At 42.5% G+C, this 23531-nt stretch overlaps 1 protein-coding gene across 1 annotated transcript in view; it reads left to right on the plus strand.

Annotated features, from left to right (window-relative positions):
* The first annotated feature begins 5464 nt into the window (after positions 1 to 5464).
* The window catches only part of LOC141108082 (A-kinase anchor protein 17B-like), a 52778-nt gene continuing 34711 nt past the window's right edge, over positions 5465 to 23531 (plus strand). Inside the window, exons 1-2 of the mRNA XM_073599312.1 lie at positions 5465 to 5564; positions 21608 to 22377. Coding sequence (XP_073455413.1) covers positions 21622 to 22377 — 756 coding nt within the window. The 5' untranslated portion in view covers positions 5465 to 5564; positions 21608 to 21621. The remainder of the gene's footprint in view (positions 5565 to 21607; positions 22378 to 23531) is intronic.

A 23531-nucleotide genomic window follows, 5' to 3' on the forward strand; every position in this document is an offset into this window, starting at 1 on the left:
CTGTGGTAAAGTGTTACTAAACCCAGGACCCTGCATTCTCTACATCTGGTCTCCCACAGTACAGGGAAATTCATTAGTTTTAGTAAATATAAACTTCTAAATAATGTTTCTCATCAGCAGTTAGAGCAGCCTTGTGACTTCTATCAGTGTCTGGTTTAAGCTTGTAGGAGGAGTTTTCATTCTGCTTTGATTGTCCTATAAGGTTGCAGGACCCTTGACTCTCTGTCTGGGCCATGCTGATTTTCCCTGTGCTGATCACATGCACTCTCCCAAGAAAAAAAACTCTCTAACAATACACACTAAACTGAGCATGTGCAGCTTGTCCTCTAGCCTCTGTTCTATCAGGAGATGGATTGGGGACAGTGGAAGCAGGGGAGGAACAGAGAAGACAGGATCACACAACCTTTTTACACAATGCAGGGGATTAACACTTTAGGTTCCACAGTGAATATAATAGGTATGCTTTACTACATATACACACTTGTTACTTAAAGTGGTTGTAAAGTCTCAAGGTTTTTCACCTCAATGTATTCTATGCGGTAAGGGGAAAAACCCTATTTGCTGCAGCTCCCCCCCAGAACCCCCCCCCCCCTTTTTTCTTACCTGAGCCCAATTCGATCCAGCAATGTGCACGAGCCCAGCGGCTCCAGCTACTGTCTCTCTCCTCACTGAACTGGCACCCCGGAAGAAGATGATCAGGGCTGCTCTGTGCAAAACCCTTGCACAGAGCAGGTAAGTATAACGTGTTTGTTATTTTTATTTTAAAAAAAACTAACCTTTACAACCCCTCTAAGAGCTTGAAAGTGATAGCGGTAGGTATAGTGGTTGTTTGTCGCCTTCATTGGAGCATGTTCCTAGCGGTACTAGTATAACTCTTGATGAGTAACAATATATCATCAGTTACAGACTTTACTGACCTTAATTATAAAACTTTTGTCCTAATTGTAAGTTGCTTAGGAAATGACCACTGTTTAGAATGGCCACACAGCGTAGCTATAGGCCAGCTGCCATATTGGAGAAGACAATGCATGAACAGTATGCAAGCATACCTGGTAGCACAGACACTACAGGGCACTGTTGGGATGCCGAATTGGCCATTAATATTTACAGATAGGGAAGGGGTGATTGAATGATACAATGGCCACATTATTGCTTTTCCCATAAATATCTGCATGCAGAATTTCTGATCTACACAAAAGTGTGTGTTTTGGGAAACTTGGCAATCATAATTCATTAATTGCTTAATTATGTACTGATTGGACAAATCTGCATGAATTTGTTCAGGAGGGATTAAGTGTATGTACAGTTAACATTTTTATTCCAGGTGTAGTAGCAGACTTTTTATTGCTGTCCGTGCCCCTCTTGGGAGATTTAGCTTATTTGTCCACATGACCACTGTCCCTAGGAGAGAAAGTGATGGGAAATACAAACTTTTATGGTTATCACTGGAACAGGAAGCAGACGGGGAATCTTCCAATGGGGACACCTGTTCTGGTGACAAGTGTCTAAGAGGTTATTTTTCCTTGCTTTTAAATTTGTTCCCACGTCCTACCGTGTCACCAGGATGGGATGTGGAGCAGTGGAGGCTGGTGCTCAATATTTTGGGGGTGGGCAGTAAACCAACACCATGATTAAGGTCTGACGGCCAAAATGCTTTGGCTTTCTTTTTGACTGCTGTTCACATGCAATAATAAAACAATGTTTTATCTGACTTTCATAGCACCAGACTTTCTCCTTTTTTGCATGGACTATATGGAGGTTTACAGAGACTTCATAGGCTGAGTGCTGTGCTCTTGAGGCTCACCAGGCATTGCACAGGAGGTACTAGCTCGGATGCACCTGTTCCAGCAAACCAACATCAACCCCTCCCCATGAGAGTTGGACGGGAATGCGGCAGCGATCAGAGGCCTCCTTACCTTAGGAAGGAGGCAGACATGGATCCGGGCTGCAGCTCCTCACTCCGGAGGCCATCGCTTCTCCTCCAGACTGAACTGGAAGTGGGTCCTGTCTGAGACCCAATTGGCCGGAAGTCCTAAGACTCCATGGCCAGTCGGGTCCCAGGAACTTCTTCCTGATTGGCCGGGAGGAGAATCAGGAAGACAATAGCAAATATTAATTTGCTACACAAGTGGGTGGGCTCGGGGGGTGCAGTGCTCTGCGCCCCATGCCCACCCTTTTTTTAAGCCAATTAGAGCCTCAAGCTCTAATCATGTGCTTAAAAAAACCCCCATTAAAATTCATGCATCCGGTGCCCCGCATGTTGTTTAGGGGTCGGATGCATGTGCAGCGGTACCACCGTAGGGGCTGCTAAAAGTGGTCACCATGCCCAGCCCGGCATTAACTTCCCAATCACCTTAGAGACAATGAACACTCCATGTGCTTGTTTTTGTATTTTTATTGAGGGATTTGAACTTGGATAGGAATGGGAATATATGGGATGCCCAGTAGAACGAACAATTGGTTGATGGTATCTCAATCAGTTGGGACAATTATATACACTTTACAGCTCCAGTCTCCAGCAGCACAACACTTGCTTGCAGACTGTTTCTCTCTCTCTCTCTCTCTCCTGCACAATACTTCACTTCCAGGTACAGCTAGCACATGGTTAGGCCCAACACTGACTCAATCAAGCCCTAGAAAATTTCCATCTGTAGGCAGGGACTGTGGGTCCCTTTTAGTGTAGCAAAATCAGAAAGTCTTTAGTGCTAGCTGTTCTATGGTGGACTACTGCTCCCAGTAATCCCTCTTCAGGCCCTGCCAGCCCTCCTGGCTGCAGCTGCCGACCTCACTACCCATGACATTGCAATCCTTAATAACTCCTCACCCAGCTCTGACTGTTTCCTCCCAGTCCTCTCTGGAATGCCTTTCCAGTCCTCCCGATAGCACATGTCACTCACCAGCCCTCCTGGCTGCACACACCGGTGGTGTCCTGAAGACTTTCCCGGCAGTACTAGCTCCCGCTGTCCTCTCTCTGACTCCTCCCTGTGCCTCCTGTTCAGATCCTTAATGCATTCTTGAAGGGATCCGTCCTGCACCCGAGTCCCAGGCTCAAGGTCACCCCCCCAGAATGGGGAGCGCCCTCAAAGGCCCCGACAGCCTAGCACTCCATCCTCAGTAATTCCACCCGACAACTCCTCCCCAGCTGTGCTGACTCCAGGTATTTCAAGGAGGGCTGCCCCCTGCCAATCCTAATTGGGGAATGGTCAGGGCTCCCCAAGACATCCCAGACAGCTCCTCCCCACTTCCCTGCCTCTCTTCTAAAATCCTCTAAAAGGAAAAGGGAGGTGGCAGTGAAGTAATGCTGTCTGTAAGTCACCAGCCTACTCTAAGCCACTCCCAGCCCACACAGATCAAAACAAACAGGCCTAGCTTCCAGCTAGACCTGCTTAAATTTACCTGTACTCACCAAAAATCTCACCTCTAGCAAATACCTAGAGGGTACTACACATGGATGGGGGTGGGTGGCGCCCGTGCGCCCTGCATGAGAGGCCACCACTGATGGAGAGAAATCTACTTAGTGATGACACAGAGGGGTTGATTTACTAAAACTGGAGATGGAGAAATGCAAAATCTGGTGCAGCTCTGCATAGAAACCAATCAGCTTTCAGTTTTTTTTTGTCAAAGCTTGAGCGAACAAGCTGAAGTTAGAAGCTGATTGGCTACCATGCACAGCTGCACTAGATTTTTCACTCTCCAGTTTTAGTAAATCAACCTCAAGATGCTCTATTATGCAAATACTGACGTAGCCCGGTCTGCAACACTGGCAGAGAGGAGGGGCTGCATGGCTTTGGCTGTCAATTTTATTGTTTCTGCTGCTGTCCTTGCCCATGTTTACAGAGGGACAGGCACAGATATTACTGGAGACTTTTTTCAGGGCTTTGTGTAGCCTGTGAAGACCACCCACCACTCAGAGGAAGAGGATGTGGACTTCTTAAACTGCTGTAAATGCTGGGAAGAGCTGAGGATTGTGGGGGAGGTAGGTCCATACAGACTAAGCCTGCTTTGTGGATTGAGCAGAGGAACTACAGATCCCACAGTCATTAAAGTTCTGGGGAAAGGAAAGGGAAGTGGCTTGTTCCTGGGCTCAGGGAGATGCAAGGACATTAAGGGAGATAGAGTGTGCATCTGGTTGCTGGCCATGGCCAGCCCCAGTACACCTTGATAAAAATAACAGCACTGTACAAGTAGGTCAAAGTGCAGGTGTCTTTACCAGTGTTTGGAGAAATTTTATCCTAAGTATTCCAACATCACACTTGGGCCCCCAGCATGCTGACCAGTGGGGACAGGGGTTAATATAGACTGCCAAACTGTTATTATTGTTCTGCTTCCTTTAGGCAGGATTACCCCTAGCATAGTGTTTAGGGACTACTCTCTATTTCACTTATTTGTCAGCAATCATATCTTAATTGCTATTATTTTACCTATTTGTTGAGCAATTATTACTGTTTATTTTCCTTTATACTGTTGAAGTAGTGTATAAATTTTCAATAAATATTCCCCCTTCAGTTCAAGTGTGTCAGAGTGCATGATGCTGTACTGAAATTGCAAGACATTGGGGGTTATTTACAAAAGGCAAATCCACTTTGCACTACAAGTGCAAACTACAAGTGCGAAGTGCACTTGGAAGTGCAGTCGCTGTAAATCTAAGGGGAAGATCTGAAATGAGGGGAAGCTCTGCTGATTTTATCATCCAATCATGTGCAAGCTAAAATGCTGTTTTTTACTTTCCTTGCATGTCCCCCTCGGATCTACAGCGACTGCACTTCCAAGTGCACTTTCAGTGCAATTTCAAGTGCACTTTGCACTTGTAGTTAGCACTTGTAGTGCAAAGTGGATTTGCCTTTCATAAATAACCCACATTGTGTTACCCCTGCTCAGTTGTCTGCTAAACTACAAAATCCCTCCCCTCACCTCAGCTGCACAACACAGGGGGTTGTTATGTAGTCCAAGAAAAGAACTGGGAGGATCGATCAGACTCCTTAAGATAACACAGGCAGAGTTAACAGGACACAGGACAGCTCTAAATTTCAGGTTTACTCAACAGGTATTTTTTCAAACGTATCAAACAGATAAAACAAAATGCTTTCAATGGTGTATTTACCAGACTAAAATGGAGTGAATAAGAGAAGTTCATTGTTTGGGTATACATACAGTCAAAACTATAATAGATGTCCTTGTAGCCTGGTTGCTACTTACACTTTCTGAGAATTTTTAAATGTTTTATTACCCTCTCTTTATATTTCTCAGACCTAAAGTAGAATTTCTAAGGAAGGTGAAATAAAATGTGAAAAAGAGAATTCTACTTTGAACAGGTTGTAAAAGAAATAAACCAGGTAGGCATTTGTTAGAGGACCATCAGCAGGGAGAGGGTTTGCCGACAAGCAATTAGATGCAGAGAAGGAGCCAGTGAGAGGGCTTCATAAACCCCCTGTGTTTTCATACGCTAATCTTAGCATCACATTCTGCAAAAGCAGGAAGCAGATGACAAATACTCTACCTGACTGTTTGTTCTCACAGATTAGCAGCACGCAGGTCAGACTCTGTATATCCCACACCAAAAACCGGTAAGAAACTGATTTTTATTCTATTTCAGACAGTCTTGCACATCACGTAACAAAACCGCTTTTAAAACATTATCTTTTTAATTATACTAAAGGAGAATTATGACTTGGTAAATATAATTTCCTATTTCATCTTCTAAACAAAGGGAAGTGGAACTAGTAAAAACTATAACTGGGTATTATGTTACTCATGTCCATATGTTTTTCTGTTGTTGGCTTTAGTCAGTGGTTAGTGGTTCACTTGCTTTGAGTTACATCTTTGTATTTGCTTATTGTTTTATAGGCTCGCCTCTCAGCTTGTGACTTGTGTAATACGACATACAATTGTGGATGTTCAGTATTGTAATGGCTTTTGCCTTGCACAAGGGGCATATTTATAAAGCAGTGATTTTCTCTATTTCACCAAAGATTCGCTGGTGGTGAATCAATTACTGTAATTTAAATTCTGGAAGATTCCCCTGCAGCGAATGTTTTGTGAATGTCAAATTTACTGCTTTATAAATATGCCTGTGGGGCTGGGTTCACATATCTGCGGTGCAGTTTGCAGTCCGGTGTCCTGTGCGTTTCTGTTCACCGGTTCAGGGGCGATTCAGGTACAGATTTTTCCTTCAATTCTCACCTGTTCCGGTCCCAAAAACCCACAGGACCCTTTTTAAAACCACACTGCAGCCACCCCAGACATGTGTGGACCGGCTCCATTAAAAGTCACTCACGTGTTATGCGAATTGGATGAGGATAAAAACACATCCAATTCGCATTTATGTGAACCCAGGCTTAGTCTTATGTGCTGTTGCTTCTTCTATTGTGCTGTTGATTTCTTTCAGTGTACGTGTGTTCCTCTTCTTGTTTCATATGATACTGAGAGAACGATTTTGCATTGTGACAAATAAATAGAGGAGCAGGTGTTGAATTGCAACTTCTGCAGTGTAGGATTTTCCATATGCCGAGCAGTGTTCAGCATCAATGGGCTTATTCCATAAAGCAGGCCAAAGATCAAGTGTGATGTGCTCGACTCATAGCAGCAACTCACAAATCATCTCTTTGTGACTAATGTAAAGTAAAATCTGATTGGTTTCAGAGGACTACTACTCATTATAATTGCTCTTTACAGTACATTACTGGCTATGAGTGGCCATAGATAGACAGGTATCTCCCCAGAATTGATAAATAGGAAGATATTTAAATCTTTTATCACCTGCAGTGAGGTCACAAACAGCCTCAAATAATTTTCCAAATTGGAAGAAATTATCCAGGTCAGTAATGGCCACCTTAAGCCCATTTAAGATTAGAATTTTAGAATAAGATCAAGGACAAAGCATAGCAATCAATGTTTCAGAAGTCAAAATTTATCTTTCACTGAGCTGACTTCAGATCAATGAAATCTGATTGGTTGTTATGGCAAAAGGGCACTTTGCTTACTACCATCACTCTTTGCACTCTTTTATAAAATAAGCCCTTATACTTAATACAACGGCAGTAACAGCAAAGATGTGTGATAATCCATAGTAACCACTTACATCTTTGGTTGCAATAGGGGGTATTGTACACCATTGCCTTCTACAATATTTTGAAAATAAGGCCAATGGAAATGTAATGGACATAAATACTTGCTAATGTGTCGATCAGGCTACCTAAAATAGAATTGATATTATTTTATTATTATTACTTTTATTAATATTATTATTCTCACAAAAATGCATATATTTTAGTGTAGCATTTTATTCTGTGATTTGGAATTACAATGAGATCGTTGGCATTAAAAAAGAAAGTGGTGCCAGATGTTGTGGTGAGCTCCTTGGAGACAAATGCAGTATAATTATCCATATTTATCCTCACCTGTACTGTCTCTGTTATTAACTGCTGCGCTTTGAGATATCACATAATCCCCATCACAAACTTGTTTACAATGTATTAAATTCATTTGTCGTGTTCTTCTAAAGCCTGGTGCACACAATGAGAAGATTATCGGAGGAATGATCGTTCGTTTTTTTTTTTTGCATGGAAAATGAAGAAGTTACTAAAGTTACAAAAATTCTTGTACGACAGAATTAAAATTCAGAAGTGATGTAATGTGTTGTATTGTATCTGTATTGTATTTTCGGGCAAAAACTGTACTGATTAAACAAAAATCACACAATCTGGTATTGTAAGAGAAAAACGTTCGTATTTATCCCTCTGTATAATTTTGCCATGATCGGCTCTCGAAAGCTGTGTAATAACGATCAGACTATCGTACAATCACTTCGGAAGCGGTGTTTTTGGACCATTTTTTGATTGTGTGTACCGGCCTTAAGTCTTGAAAGGGGATAGCTTTTCACACCACTGACAGCTGGTTACAAATAAAGGTGAAAAACATCAATTTGCAAAATGTGATGTATCACTTGAATATGTGTTTGAATATGTCAAATATAATACAAGAATCTAATGTAGGGATAAGTGAACTGATCTTAGGTCTTGAACAATCAGTGATGTACTGCATGTGATCCATTATGATTCATTGACTGATCAGCATTCATCACAGCTTCATCGCAGTTCACAGATCTGTTCACTAATTTGGAGTAACATGGTATTGGACAGTGTCAGTCTACCTATAATCTTTTCCATCATTCCACTATGGTTTCCAAAGAATATTGTCATTTAGCTATGGATTGATATATTTTTAATGTCATGGGTTATAGGCCTGACAGCGCAAATGTTGCCTTTTAATAAATCCAGAAGAGTAGCACAATTTCCCTTGTGATTTATTACTGAGAGCAGTGCCTTGAGCTGTCAGCACTGTAACTTGTTTAATTTTTGTTGTTTGCATTATTTTTTAGTGGTTTATTAGGTTCTGTATTGTTCTGGGGGCTATTGAATAGAATTATTTTCTTGTCACTAAAACAATGTATCCTGGTTACAAAAGAAGAATCAGTATAGAAAATGCTACGCTGACCACGTGTGTTTGTTCTTAGATCATTTTAGGGCATAAGGATCACACAAATGATGGTTCAGGCTAGTTGGAAGTTTGCTTGTTCGTCATTAGACTGAAGATATTCAAAGCCCTTATAGTAGCCATACACATTTCGGTATTGTAATCCGATAATTGTGCAAATCAATCAGAGCAGTCGATTCAGAAAAAATCAAAGAGCCATAGTTTACTTTCCAATCAATTTAGACTTCATGTACATTTAGATCTTAATCGATTGGCCAAGACAAGAAATTATTGATTGTTTTGCAATAATTGTAAGCACAAAGATTATTATTATTATTCATGATTTATATAGCGCCAACAGTTTACGCAGTGATTTACAATGTAGAGGGGGGACAGCACAATTACAGTACAATACAGAAGGCACAGGAGAGCCCTGCTCGTAGAGCAGTGGTCATCAACCCTGTCCTAACAGGCCACTAACAGGCCAGGTTTGCAAGATAACTGAAATGCATCATAGGTGATATAATTTACTGCTCAGTGATTGCAGTATTCTAGTCTGCATCTTCCCAAGGTAATACATAAAACCTGGCCTATTGATGGGCCCTGAGGACAGGGTTGATGACCACTGTCGTAGAGCTTACATTCTAAAGGGGAATGATTTGATGGGGTTGTTAGGTGGGTGTGGGATAGGCTTCCCTGAATAAGTGAGTTTTCGGGGATCTCCTAAAGGTGCAGAGGTTAGGGGCTGATTGGATATACCGGGGCAGGGAATTCCAAAGGATGGGAGAGGCTCTGGAGAAGTCCTGAAGACGAGCATGAGAGGAGGTAACAAGGGAGCTAGAGAGCCATGAGGTCCTGGGAGGAGTGGAGGGGACGATTTGGGCGATATCTGAAGATGAGGTTGGTGATGTAACTGGGGGAGATGTTGTGGATGGCCTTGTATGTTGTGGTTAGCATTTTGAATTTTATACGGTGGGGTAGGGGAAATCAGTGAAGAGACTGGCAGAGAGGAACAGCATTCATGGATCGGTTAGTGAGGTGTATTAGTCTAGCAGCAGCATTCATAATAGACTGAAGGTCATGACAGCCTGCGTAAGGGTAGGCCATTAAGGAGAGAGTTACAGTAGTCAAGGCAGGAAACAATCAAGGAGTGAATAAGTTGATTTGTGGTGTCATTAGCCAGGAAGGGTCGAATTCTGGAGATGTTGCGAAGGTTAAGGCGGCAGGATTTAGCCAGTGATTGGATGTGGGGGCTGAAGGAGAGGTCAGAGTCAAGGATTACACCCAGCACCCTGGCATGTGTGGAGGGACCAATGGTTGTGCTGTTGATCTTAATGGTAAGGTCATGGGGGGGGGGACCGGGAAGGAGGAAATATTACAAGCTCAGTAGAGGGGGGGGGGGGGGGGACTGGGAAGGAGGAAATATTACAAGCTCAGTTTTAGAAAGATTGAGAATGATTGATTGATGATTGATTGAAATCTACTTTGCGAAATCTACTTTGAGAGACGCCGAGGGTGTAATAAGCTACATGAAGGAACTTAAAGTGAACTAAAGTCTCAGTTTTTTTCTTTAAAAATAACAAACATGTTATACTTACCTGCTCTGTGTAGTGGTTTTGCACAGAGCAGCCCAGATCTTCCTCTTCTCGGGTCTCTCGCCAGTGCTTCAGGCTCCTCCCCCCTGCCAAGTGCCCCCACAGCAAGCAGCTTGCTATGGGGGCACCCAAGCCAAGCCACTAATCTGTGTGTTCAGTTGACATGGAGCCGCGGTTCGGCCTTGCCCCCTCTCTCCTCATTGGATCACTGAATTTGATTTACAGCAGCAGGAGCCAATGGTGCTGCGCTGCCGTCTCAACCAACGAGGAGGGAGAGTCCTGGGCAGCCGAGACACTCCTGCAACATTGCTGGATCGCAAAAAAAAAACGCAACTAGGATAGGAACCGGGGTATTACTAAAGATAAAGGAATTTTGGAAGAAAACGTTATCTTAAGGAGATTTACTCGACACACCAGGGTCAAGGGAAATGTTTTCCATACCTGTCATTTGATTATTTACTGCTGCAACACAGGATATAGGTTGTCTGTCAGATAGCGGGATGGATCATTTTGTATGACAATACCTAAATAATTAAAGCAAAGGTCCGTTCTTCTGGTAAGGGAACCCCGCAGTGAAGCCTTTCGGCTTCACAGCTGGCTCCCTACTGCGCATGCGCGAAGCGCACTACGCTCTCTAATTGGCCCTGGCGGCGAAGGAAGAGGCCGATCTTCCGGGAGACGGCACTGCTGCGCTGTCTCCAGAAGTGGGGAGGGGGACCTGTCAAAAACAGATCCCTGTTCCCCTCTCCCCCCTGAAAGGTGCCAAATGTGGCACCCGGAGGGGGGGGGGTGAATAAATAGAAGTTCCACTTTTGGGTGAAACCCCACTTTAAATTGGGACACCCACTGCAAAGGAGTGGAGTGGGGAGGCAGAGGAGCTGAGTCAGTCAGGGGGAAAAAAAAAATTAAAACATTTTCATGCTTTGAGTACTGCTGTCTGTACTCCTTAAACTGGGATGTTGCATAGCACAGAAGTGTTAGTGCTAATTCATTTTGCATACCGTTTTGACCAGCAAAATCGCTGCGCAATCTGTGTGGATGAGGCAAAGTTGAATGTTTCTCTTCTATTTCTTCTACAGGTTGTTTAAAAAATAGAGTAATTTAGGAAATGACCTCATTATGGCCACAAGATGGAATAAAGGATCATAGGGAAATACATACTTATTTCCTATGATCCTCAGCTCTATCTAGTGGCCATAACGCGGAATTTCCTGAACATGGATTTTGCCTCATTTACATAGAATGAACAGTTCTGCTAGGTGAATAACTATACAATTTTTTTTACAGCCATCATTTAGATTCTAAGCTGCCCTGAAGTTTGAATGTGATTGGTAATACAAGGTGAACCGTTGATTTTATCACAGCTGTACTGTTTTCTGGATAACAATGGCACCTTTTTTTGCATGAAATTACTCTTTAAAGATAAATTGGGCAGACTGCTTGACTTTGCTGTTGATGTTTCCTGTATAGCATTAGCTATGCACTGAGAGTTCTTAATTATAGCACTTTTATCTGAAATGTTTACATTGCTAGAGATGAATAAGAGCAATCAGTGCTTTGGGGCAGCCCAGGTTTGGATTTATTTTGCAGGTACAGCCTGGACATTGCATCCAACCTGCAGGCTGCCCTATCGCAATGACATCCTAATGGACCACATACAGTGCACTTCATCAGACAGGGTGCAAGTGGAGCTCTGACTTTTAGGAATCCATCTGAGCATAGCCATAGTTTGGCACAAACAAACTTGCTTGGGTTCCTGGATCTACCGTAAATGAATAACTCTATGTTAAGTCCAAACAACATGATAAGAACATACACACAATACATTGTTATTGATTTCTTTACTCCAAATGAAGCAAATTAAAAAATAACAAATTCGATTACTGGGCAAAAAAATTGTAGAAAAGCAGATGCAACAAGTACAGTTTTCTTGCATGCATATTTATTGAAATGTAATTTGTTTAAAGAAGTTATGGATCCTGATGACTGTGAAGAATTCAGTTTGGTGGAGTTTTTTTCCATTTAGATAATTATTGAACATGTTTTAGCCTGACCTGAAGTCCCTGGCTTCTTCACGCTCTGCCGTGCACTCTTCTGACTTATGTCATCTAGTATAGTTCAAATGTTAACAGCAAAGTGATAACAGTACTGAGAATTTGTAGTCCATCCCCATCACGTTGCACAGATAAGTGGCACAAATTTGTTGGTTAAATTAGTTTGTCTGACAGCTCAGTCTATGGAATGACATACCAGTAATGGACCCTTATGCCACGTACACACGGCCGGACTTCCCAACAGAAAAAGTCAGATGGGAGCTTTCGGTCGGACATTCCAACCGTGTGTATGCTCCATCTGACTTTTTCTGTCGGCATTTCTAATGGACTCAGATATAGAACATGTTCTAAATCTTTCCATCGGAAATGCCGATGAGGTTTAACCCGTTGGCAAGACCGGCCATGTGTACGCGGCATTAGTGAACAACTCGGGCTGCTACTACTGCTATAAACAGGCATGGCCACATTTCTAGTATGTGGCGAAGGCCTAGGATGCTTCTATTGTGCCTTCCCTATGACCACAGATCTATGAAGCAGCACAGTTTTATATATCTCAAATAATTTCAAATGCTCTAGTTAATGTAGAATGTTAATTTCCTAATATGTTCTCCTCAATAGGTGATATAAATGACAGTTTGCCTCCCCCTGAAATCTTGGCATCCTAAATCCTGGTTTGTGTTGCCTTTCCACAAATTCAGCCCTTTATTCAGGCAGGTCCAGCTACAGCGAATATATTGTTCCACATGTCCAAGGGTTTTGGAGCCTTGAGGTACTCTATTCAGAGGCAGACAACAGAAGTCTTAGTTTAGGTTTTACCTCCATCACAGTTGTATAAGTTAATGTAGACTGATTGATGATGATAGCTCTACAAGGGGGATCTATCGCCAAAAATGGAAGGTAAGAATTCAGCCTGTTGTCATTTTTCCTGCTAGGAACAACAGTGACTTATATCCTTGGTTTAGCCATAGCTTTATAGAGAAAAGGAAATGGTAAACAATCACAAAGCTTTTCAGGTTCAATGGAAAATCACTATTTGCAACAATGCACACTTCCATAAATCAGGTTTACCATTGTTTCGAAATCCCTTATAAACTAATGCCACGTACAGACGATCGGACATTCCCACAACTGGATTTATTTCAGACGGATATTGGCTCAAACTTGTCTTGCATACACACGGTCACACAAATGTTGTCCTTTTTCTAACACGTACGACGGGACTAGAAAAAGGATGTTCAATACCAAGTGTGCCACCCTTTGGGCTCCTTCTGCTAATCTCGTGTTAGTAGAAGTTTGGTGAGAGATGATTCACGCTTTTCAGCCTCGTGCTTTTCAGTCCGTTACTGCTCTTCAGTTTGTGCTCGTGGGTTCGTATCTGTTTTTCAGTGCGTGTAGTCAGTTCATATCTGGTTTTCAGTGCGTTCTTGTCCGATCTTTTCTGATTTTCAGCTCGCTCTTCCAAGGTCTTTCTGATTTTCAGTGCGTTCTGTTAGTTCGTTATGACCAGCCGACTGTTTTCTAGCCATGCTGTGGGTACGTACTCGTCATAGAGTTCGTGCTGTGCAGGGGCTTGGTGTTGTCATCTGCTGCTTCTCCTGATCTCTCAGAGTCCTGGACCGGATTGTGCTCCTTATTAAATGCACTCCTCAGACTACCAATTTTGCCTGTCAAATAACTGATGTGTCCCCTGGGGTACAAAGGCTTCGCCAATTTCACCAGTTTATCCAGCGTTGCCTTTCTCTTTATTTTGTTATGACCCCTAATAAATGTCTATTTTTTTTTAGCACAAATACTTGGCTATGTGTTTTAGTTAAAAAAGGACAAAGGGACACAACACCAACCTCTCCTGGAGGTTAAAAAATATAAGATAATAATGGTGTTGTGGTAACTTGACACAAAAAATGAAAAAAAAATATTATGGAGATCACTATAAAAAAAATAAATAAATAAAATCAGGAGATCTTGATAAAAAAAAATTAAAAAAAGTAGATCACTATAAAAAAAAATATATAAAACATTATTCTGGAGATCTGGCAAAAAAAAAAATAATAAAGATTATTCATGAGATCACGAGAAATAATAAAGAAATCAGTTTGTCAGAACTCTGTGTGAATATCAGCAGCAAAACAACTTCATTATTCTAGCATTATAAAGAAGAAGAGAATGCGCTGCATTAAAAGATTAAAAACTTTGCAGCGTGACAAATGTGCGAGATCCATTACGAGCGCTAGTTTTACCAGAACAAGCGCTTCTGTCTCGTACTCGATTCAGAGCATGCGTGGAATTTTGTGCATCAGAATTGTCTACACACGCGCGGATTTTGTTGTCGGAAAATTTGAGAACCAGCTCTCAAATGTTGTTTGTCGGAAATTCCGACAAAAAATGTCCAGTGGAGCCTACACACGGTCGGAATTTCCGACAACAAGCTCACATTGAACATTTGTTGGAAATTCCGACCGTGTGTGCGCAGCATAACTGTCACAAGCGCTCCTCTATCGGGGCATCACCAGCTGTGTCTGGTCACCCCAACTGTAGTTTATTTTCTTTTTTGTTTCATTCTTTCTTTTCTAACTGTTATTCTTCATCTGGTCAAATTATTCTTCTTGACTACAGTATGTTGCAGAGTATGTTGAGCTGTAAAACTTAAAGCAATTCAGTACTTTAAAATTGGAAACAGGATGAGCAAAAGTGTCACCATACGAATAATTGTGTTGCAATCTAACAGGACATATATATATATATATATATATATATATATATATATATATATATATATTAGTCAGGATCCAAAGGGGTTAACAAGCAGCTGTGAGACAGTCCAGTCAACTTGAAAGGCTTTATTCAGCAAAATGCAACAGAAAATTGACAGGCTTTGTCTTTATAGGCAATTCAAACAACACAAAAACTCTTCTTAGCAGTATAAGACAGTCCTTTTAAATCATGCTCAGCATCCCAGCCACAGCATATAACGTAGCAAAGTCCCAGTTCAGGCAAGCTCACCCAGCAAGATCAAGTCACGGGCAACAAGGGTCCTTCCAGCTTCAAGCTCCTCTCAGCTCTGATAGCTCAACAGCCATCTTTCTCCAAACACACTTCTCCTCTCTGACATTTTCAACTCAGCTGGCAATAAGCAGGTCTGAAGGGGAAGTAACCCCTTCTTAACCCTACCCCAGGCTGACTCTCCACATGCAACACCCCCCCCCCCCCGTTCCAGGCCTGGGGATGGACAATTTACACCACAATGGCCATAGGCCTGGGAAAGGGCATCTTTTTTTTCCCAAATGCACACGCTTTAGTTCTATGCCCCCTTCCTACTCTGAATCCACATAATTTCTAGACCGGATTGCTGTTGTAAACCTATCATAGTCATTTTTATCAGTTTCCATTAGGCGGTACACTTCCTGGTACTCCTCTGTGAGGAGCGGTTGCACCAATTCAGCCCAGCGGCTTCTGGGCCACCTTTAAACTATGCCATGGTTTCAAATTCAGCCAAGCAGTCCTCAATGTGGTCGTCTGGTAGCATCGGGTGTAAAAAGTCACCGGCAAAGATTCTACCTTCATTACCACTGAGAGCAGCGCCAACTTTTTCTATCTCAGAGGGTTCCTGTCCCTCCATGAGACACCTGCTCTCCACAGTAGGCTCAACCCTGGCAGACCGGTTGACAACCCCTCTCTGGGTCCTGGTTTATGCCCATGTTTAAGCACTTTGCTATTTTTGGCTACCCTATAGCATAGCGTATGATGCACAGCAACTCGGGGAGAGCGCGTATCTTCCGCAGGATGCTGTGGCTCACCACTTAACGATGTGACCTGTTCCCTGGCAGGGATCAAAGGGGAGTCCTTCCTCTGAGCACCAAAGAAATCACTTCGGGAACCCCCAAGATATGACAAGTCAGGCCCAGAGGGAGAACTCGCTGCCTCCAATCCTTCAAACTCTTGCAGGGGATCTAGGTCAGCTCCTGCAGGTTCACACATCTGACAGATCTCTTTACTGTTTACCTCCTTCAACACAGTATTTAACACTTCACATGGGGGTTTCTCCTTTTTAGGGGAGGCCCCTGAACCTTTGAACTTTTGTTCACACAAGTCCCAAAATAGGGGGCAGTCTCGCCCAATTAGCAAATCATGGGGTAACCCCGGGATCACCCCAACTCTCAGTGTAGCAGTTCCTGTGGTTGTGGACAGGGTTACATGGGCCATTGGATAGTCCTTGACAACCCCATGTACAGAGACCACTCCAATCATTTTCCTGGGTAATAGATTTCCCTGAAACCTGCCTGATCGGAGCAGCGTAACCCCACTCCCCGAGTCAAGAAGCGCTACAACCTCCTGCCCAATAACCCGCACCGCACTCTCAAGTGGGCTTAGATTGTTCATGGGACCAGTGGTAAAAGCAAACATAGAGCCATGTCGAGGCATGTCACATTCCATTGGCTCCTCCCACCTTGGACACTGGGCCGCCCTATGACCCAGTTGTTAGCAGGACCAACAGCGAACTTCACGGGGTTCCCGTTCTCCCTGCCGACTCTCAGGAGGGTTTGACGTTAGGGTGCTACTAGTGGGAGTGTCAGGCACCCGAGCAGACACCATGCGTTCAACCGGTGCCACACATCACATCACTCACCAGCCGCTTACCAGCTATTAAGACCCCAAGATGGAGGTCAGGCTGCACATTATCCCATAATCCCTGTGGGATGGATGTATGCCAGGATTCCAAAATGGGCAAAACCAAGCAATCAGGATGATCCACAAACAACTGCTGGGACCCAGGGTGGAAGTAAAACTGCACCTAAATCCAATATCCCTATGGGATGGATGGATGCAAAGAGCAAGGGTTCCAAGATGGGCAGACCATGCAATCAAACGGCTCTGCAGTACACTCAATGAGAAGGGGAGATAGAAGAAGAACTCATAGTGTAGTATTAAATAAAAGTAAAACTACTTCCAACAAGCGGGAATTAACTCATATGAAATACAGTCAGATACATGCAGCACCTTGGCGGGCGTGATAGCATCACCGCTGTAGCTCCTCTCTGCACGTTTCATTTTAAAGAATGTTTTTAAGGGGCAAAGGAGTATGACTTGCACGGACAGTATGCTTTAAACCAGTACTTTGATTATTCAGAGCAGCATGTGACCTGGATCCAACGGCACTGTCACACAGGAGTCCAGAGCCCTGTGTATGCTAGATGTAGGACTTTTATCTAATACAAGGCTTCCTTTTTTTCTGCCACTGGCTGTACAGAGCATGTGGGAGTGAAAGGCAGTATATGCTGCTGGGCAGGGAAACATTAAAAAATGCACGTATTGCTTTGGCCTGCATGGGCAAAGCACATTGTCACTTTACAATGAAGCTTCTGAAGTTTTCAAGCTGTCCTCTGTACTCTTTTAATTTGTACAGTATAGTATGGCAGAGAAAGGGGAGTGACTCACATGCTCCCCCATACCCAGATATACCAGATATTTTTCTTTGCCAACAACAGCCAAATAGTACACTGTAGTAACAAAGGTTAATATGTGTGATTGAGGAGTGCGATAGTAAAGTAAAGCTGTTGCCTAGCCCTGCACGGGCAAAACACAGCATCACTTTTAGGGCCCTTTCAGACCTTAATATCCTGGTGAGTTGCAAAAACATATCTTTTTTTGCACATTAACGTGCATTGCGTTGAGGAAGCCTATTTAAATGTATCTGCTGGCAACATCAAAACACCCAAAACAGACATACACCATTTATGAAATGCAGCCTAGCATAATGCGTGGCAATGTGTTACCACGCATTGTGGTATGCTACAAAAAATGTGTGTTGGAGCTGTCAGTGTGCGTTGGGTTGCAACCTGCTATCGCACATAACATGCATTTCTACATTCACATCACAAAGCAGGGTTGCCAACTTTGAGTAAATTTACAAACAGTTCATAAAATCTGTAGTTTTTGCATCTCTCTATGAACACCCATTACAGACATGAGGTCTGTATGTCCATAATAAACATTCGCTGACAGATGCAAAATTTACAGATTTTACGAACTGTTCGTAAAATTTTACTGGAAGTTGGCAACTCTGTCACAAAGGTGTGAATGGGCCACAAAGGTTAGGAAACAAATCTCCAATGTTTTATTCTTCTCTTGAATATTGTCAATATACATTTAAATTAGATTAGATACATTTTGTTTTTAAGTTGTTTGCACAACACTATACAGCAGTGAGCAAATTACTGACTGAACAATGCAAATGCACAAGGGATTACTTAAATTTCATTAGGGAAAGGTAGATAGATGTAGGTCTTGTAAGGAGGGAATGGGATTTGATAAAAGGCTCTGTTAGTGTTGTAGTACAGGAAACAGAAAGACAAATTAAAGATCATGCTGCTAATACTAGTGATACAGAGGCAGAGGTACATAAAATAAGGTACCCATAGAAATGAGATAACAGTCCCCCAATGCAGCCAATTTAAAGAGGTTGTAAACCTCCCTGTAGTACTTGTACCTATAGGTAGGCCTAGAATAAGGCTTACCTATAGGTAATGTAAATATCTCCTAAACTTGCGCCGTTTAGGAGATATTTACTGTATACTTCAACAATGATGTCATCGGCGCATGCACTCTGATTGAGTGGCCGCCCGTGCCGTTTCTTCAGGACCGAATGCCGTGACTGGTGACTCCGGCACGCTTGAGCATGAGTGACGTTACGTGGCTCTGGCCAGTCACATAGCTGGAAGGAAGAGAGGCAAACATGGATGCGGCCTGCAGGGGGGGATGGCGCGGGTTTAATTTGCAGGTAAGTGTCACATAATGTGCTAGTACGTGATGCATACTAGCACATTATTCCTTTACTTTGCAGGGAAGGGGAAAACTTTTTTCCCCCCGCAGGGTTTACTTCCTCTTTACGTTTACAGATTTGTATAAATACATTTCATTGTAAAATGGACGTCAATATTTCTTCAAAGGCATTCTCATTATTCATATGACCAGGTTAAGGCAAATCTGTACTGTGCACATATTTAACAAAGTCGTTTTATTTTACTGAACATACGATAAGCAGCATGTATTTACTTTCCACTTGTTCCTTTTTGCCAGCCTGCCGAGAATGCAGTCTGTCCGGGTATTAGAGAACATGTGACACTCCCTGGCCTACCCACAATCCATTACTTGCTGCCCTAGTGACCAATCACCAGGAGGGGGGTGGCTGACTTTCTGCTTAAAAGTGGACATGTGACCTGGCTATGGATATTCAAAAATTTACATATCCCTAAAAAACTATAAATTAACTTTAAGCCTGGGTTCACACATGTGCGAATTGAAGCTCAGGTTTTACTGGAAAGATAAAAATCTCCTGTTCAAAGGCTCATCTGCGTTTTAGCTCAGGATCAGTGAGCAGGGAGAGGGGGAGGGAGAGGGGGGGGTGGAGGTGTAGTGAGCAGAAGGAGAAAATCCATGTTCAGAACGCAATGCATCTGCGAAGCAGATGCGTTCCCATAGAAGATAAGGGGCTTGTAATTCGCACCGCAATGCCCAGAAAACGCACACGTTTTTTGTGCAATGCGCAGTGCGAATGCAACGCACATATGTGAACCAGATGCATTCATATTAATGTATTTTAAAATGTCTTGCGAATTAGATGCGGTGTACTTCACATCTAATTCGCATAGGTGTGAACGGGGGCTAAAACAATCTCTTTTTGATAAAAAGTATCTGGATGACTTTGGTGAAGATGAATTGTTGCATACTGCCTGCAATTACAGAGGTCAATGAGGAATGTTTTTATTATTCACTCCTTTTTAGGAATATGTAAGTATGTTGTCAACAAATTCATTTTATGTCTGTCTTTTGTGGTCTCTAATTGCTAGATTTCCTCAAAGGCTATATTCAGTATTTTTATTGTGTTTGTTATAGTTGGGTTGATAACAGGTAACCTTGAAGTGTTCACTGTAAAGCTAGCTTGCGCAGTCAGATTTAGTATGTCATGTCAGCAAATATTACCAACTAAGACATGAGAAAACTGCGTCCCCAGGGCCACATCCGGCCCTTTGGCTGTCCCTATCTGGCCCTTGATGTCAGCACTGTTAGCATGCCTCTCTGAATCTGTCAGTTTCCTCACTGAGAAGCTGACAGGCTCAGAGAGGAACACTGGCATATGTCTGTGTGGGGATCTGCAAGAACTGGAAGGAGAGAGTCTGATGAGTTGATCGGAACAGTGGGGAGGTTTGGTTCTGACAGGAGAGCATTGCCTAGGAGACATCTTGATGCTCTCCCACCTCTCTGATATCCAGCCATGTTCTTCTTGTGTTAGTGCCTGCCAGCTGCAAACCACAAGACCAATGCACCTTGTTCTTCACTCCAGGTCAGAATCTGCAGAAATCCTTGCTGTATGGATGTTAGACGATATCCTTCCAGTCACAGTGCTTTTCAGAGGGTATGTCACAGGCAGTGAGGAGGTGTTTTATTGCCGCCTCACCGCCTGATTTAACCCTTTAATGATGCACTACCACACTGCAATAGTGCGCATTGCACATGGTTGTGAAATGGCCCAATTTAACTGAATAGGCGAGTTTGACAAGTGGTGTCACTTCTCAAACTCTGCAACCCAAGTTATAAATGCCACGGCCGCAAAGCATTGCGACTGCAGCATGTGAACAGCTCCATCCAACTGTTATTTAACAGTTTGGGTGGTTAGCCGGGGGGGGGGGGGGTAAAAAACATGGCTCAGCCACCAGTTTTTACCACTCTCCAACTACTGTCTGGAAGAGACCTATTTCTTAACCTAGTTCATACCTATTATTCCTAGAGCCAGCTGTTTGTTCTCTTTATGTTCATATGCTTACAGACCTAAATTAATACTGAGCAGAATTACGGTCGGCCCTCCACAACAGTCCCAGTTTCTCATAAGGTCCCATGGGAAAATTCATTGCCCACCCTTGAACTACAAGGTGGTGTGAAGGCCTACCTAATCAATAAACTGTGTTTATGCCTAATGAAGTAGACACACACACACACACACACACACACACACATACACATACACACACACACACACTAGATAGAATATGGTAGATTTTTCTGGTCTAAAAAATTTAATCTAAGCAATGGCCTGGCCAAAGTCGGTCAGAAAGACATTGTTGGTCTGTCAGACTTCAAGATTTTCCAACAAGTTCTATTTGTGTGAAAATTATTACTTCTAACATTGTACATGCTATTTTTTGCCTCCAAGGTGTACCAATAAATAGTCTAATCTTTTGAGAATTAGCCTTGGGATCGGGATGTTTATAGCTAGTCTATGCATATACTGTAAAACTGTTATAAAGTTATTTATAAGTTACATATGTCAGGCATTGTATCTGGGTGTATATTCACAGCCTATGCTGGTATACAGGAGTGTGTGTTCAGTATTTTGATCCTGTTTCTTGAAAAGTTCCCCTTATATTCATGCCTGTTTTTTAGCTTTGCTGTCACATGAAATCACAATGTTACTTACTAAACTATCTGTTGCAGGGCCACAGAACACCATGACTGTTACTCCAGTCTATGATGACTCAGAAGCTGTTGAGTTATGTGCCACCTATCATCTCTATCTCAAACCAAAAGCAAAATTAATCATCTCAGTCAATGTCCCAGAAGAGGCAGACCAGTGTCGACCAGTATCACACTGGGATATTTTGGAGCAGATGAAAACTATGGTTGCACCAAACCATTTCACTTCTCTCAGGGTTGTCAAAAGCACAAAGGAAGTCATTCGACTGGAAGGTGAAACAGACACTAAACAAATGTGTCAGATTTTCTTAGATAAAATGAATGGACAAACATTGCAAATAAACAATCTAAGTGACCCTGCAAAACTTGAGGTACACGAGGCTCCTCTAGAAAGTTCAGCCATTGAAGAGACCAGTGAACAAATGCTAGAAGAGGGAGAAGATGGGGAAGACATCACAGACTATTCTACTGTGTCATCTTGTATACATCTGGAAGGACTACCATGTAAATGGTTTTCTGAATGGAACACAAATATTGACAAGCTAAGTGAGGAGATATTAAGAAGTGCTTTTGAACGATATGGAAAAATAATCTATATTGATATACCTATGCTTGATCCATACAGAGAAGAGGATGTGGGGAGGGCAGTGACTCCTGGCAGTCTACAAGCCTTTGATGCTTTTCTCCAATATGAGGACAAATCAAGTGCCATGAATGCTATGAGTTCACTACAAGGCATGAAACTCATGTATGCTGCTGAGGATGGGAAGTCTTTGGCTTGTGATTTCAAGGTAAAATATATATAAGTTGTATATAGGTGATATGAATACATATAAAACCAGGGTTTTTCAGCTGGAACATGCCAGAACTCTGTTCCACCATCTCTGGCACTGGCCCTTTGCTCATCATTTTTACTTATAAACACAAAAACATGGCTTCTGTATTTACAAGTGACAATGCACTTCTCCAGGTGGCTCCACACAGAGTGGACAAGAGATACTAGAACTAAAAGAACTAAACAGCCTCTTTGAGATAACACAGGATGGTTGCAGAGGACTTAGGGCAGATCTGAACTTCTGACAAAATCAATAGGATTTTTGCACTCAAGCAGAACTAACAACGTGCTTCCAATTATATTTTAACAGACCAAACATGAGCATATACGAGAAGTTGATCATTAGTGTTTACATACAGATCATATTATGGGCACTACTGTATAATTCTATATAGAGCAGGATGCCCGCCTTTGGTGTCCTCTTGATTTAATTGTAACTGACAGATTTACAGATTTAACTGTAATTTATTTCTTCTGTCTATAACTTCCTCATAAAAATCTGAATGATACAGGTCTCTCATCAAATAATGCTCTCTTGAAAGTCCTCCACATATTTCTATACGTACCCTGTTTCCCCGAAAATAAGACCTATCGTGATTGTCGGTGATGGCTGCAATATAAGTCCTACCCCCCAAATAAGCCCTAGTTAAAGTCCTTGTAGGTCTTCTTTTCAGGGTAGGGCTTATTTTTGGGGAAACAGGGTAGGGCTTATTTGGGGGGTAGGGCTTATATTGCAGCCATCACCGACAATCACGCTAGGTCTTATTTTCGGGGAAACAGGGTAGTATGTCAGTATTTTACTATTCCTATCTGTGTGTATTTTTCTCCATTTGTGTAGTACTTTTTAGGGAATTGTTTTCTATCCTTTTAACATTTGCAGCTGATGTTTTCAACATCTGACTTCTTGGGTTCATCTATACAATCTTGATGTGCGTTAAAGTGTTACTAAACCCACAACAGTAAAATAAGTCTGTATATGCAGTAAAGCATGCTTGTTATACTCACAGTGGAACCTAAGGGGTTAATCCTGTGCACTGTGTAAAAAGTCTGTTTAATGCTGACTTCTCTGATCCTCCCCTTCTTCCACAGTCCCCAATCCATCTCCTGATA

The sequence above is a fragment of the Aquarana catesbeiana genome, linkage group LG09, assembly GCF_042186555.1.
Source record: "Aquarana catesbeiana isolate 2022-GZ linkage group LG09, ASM4218655v1, whole genome shotgun sequence".
Taxonomy (NCBI): domain Eukaryota; kingdom Metazoa; phylum Chordata; class Amphibia; order Anura; family Ranidae; genus Aquarana; species Aquarana catesbeiana.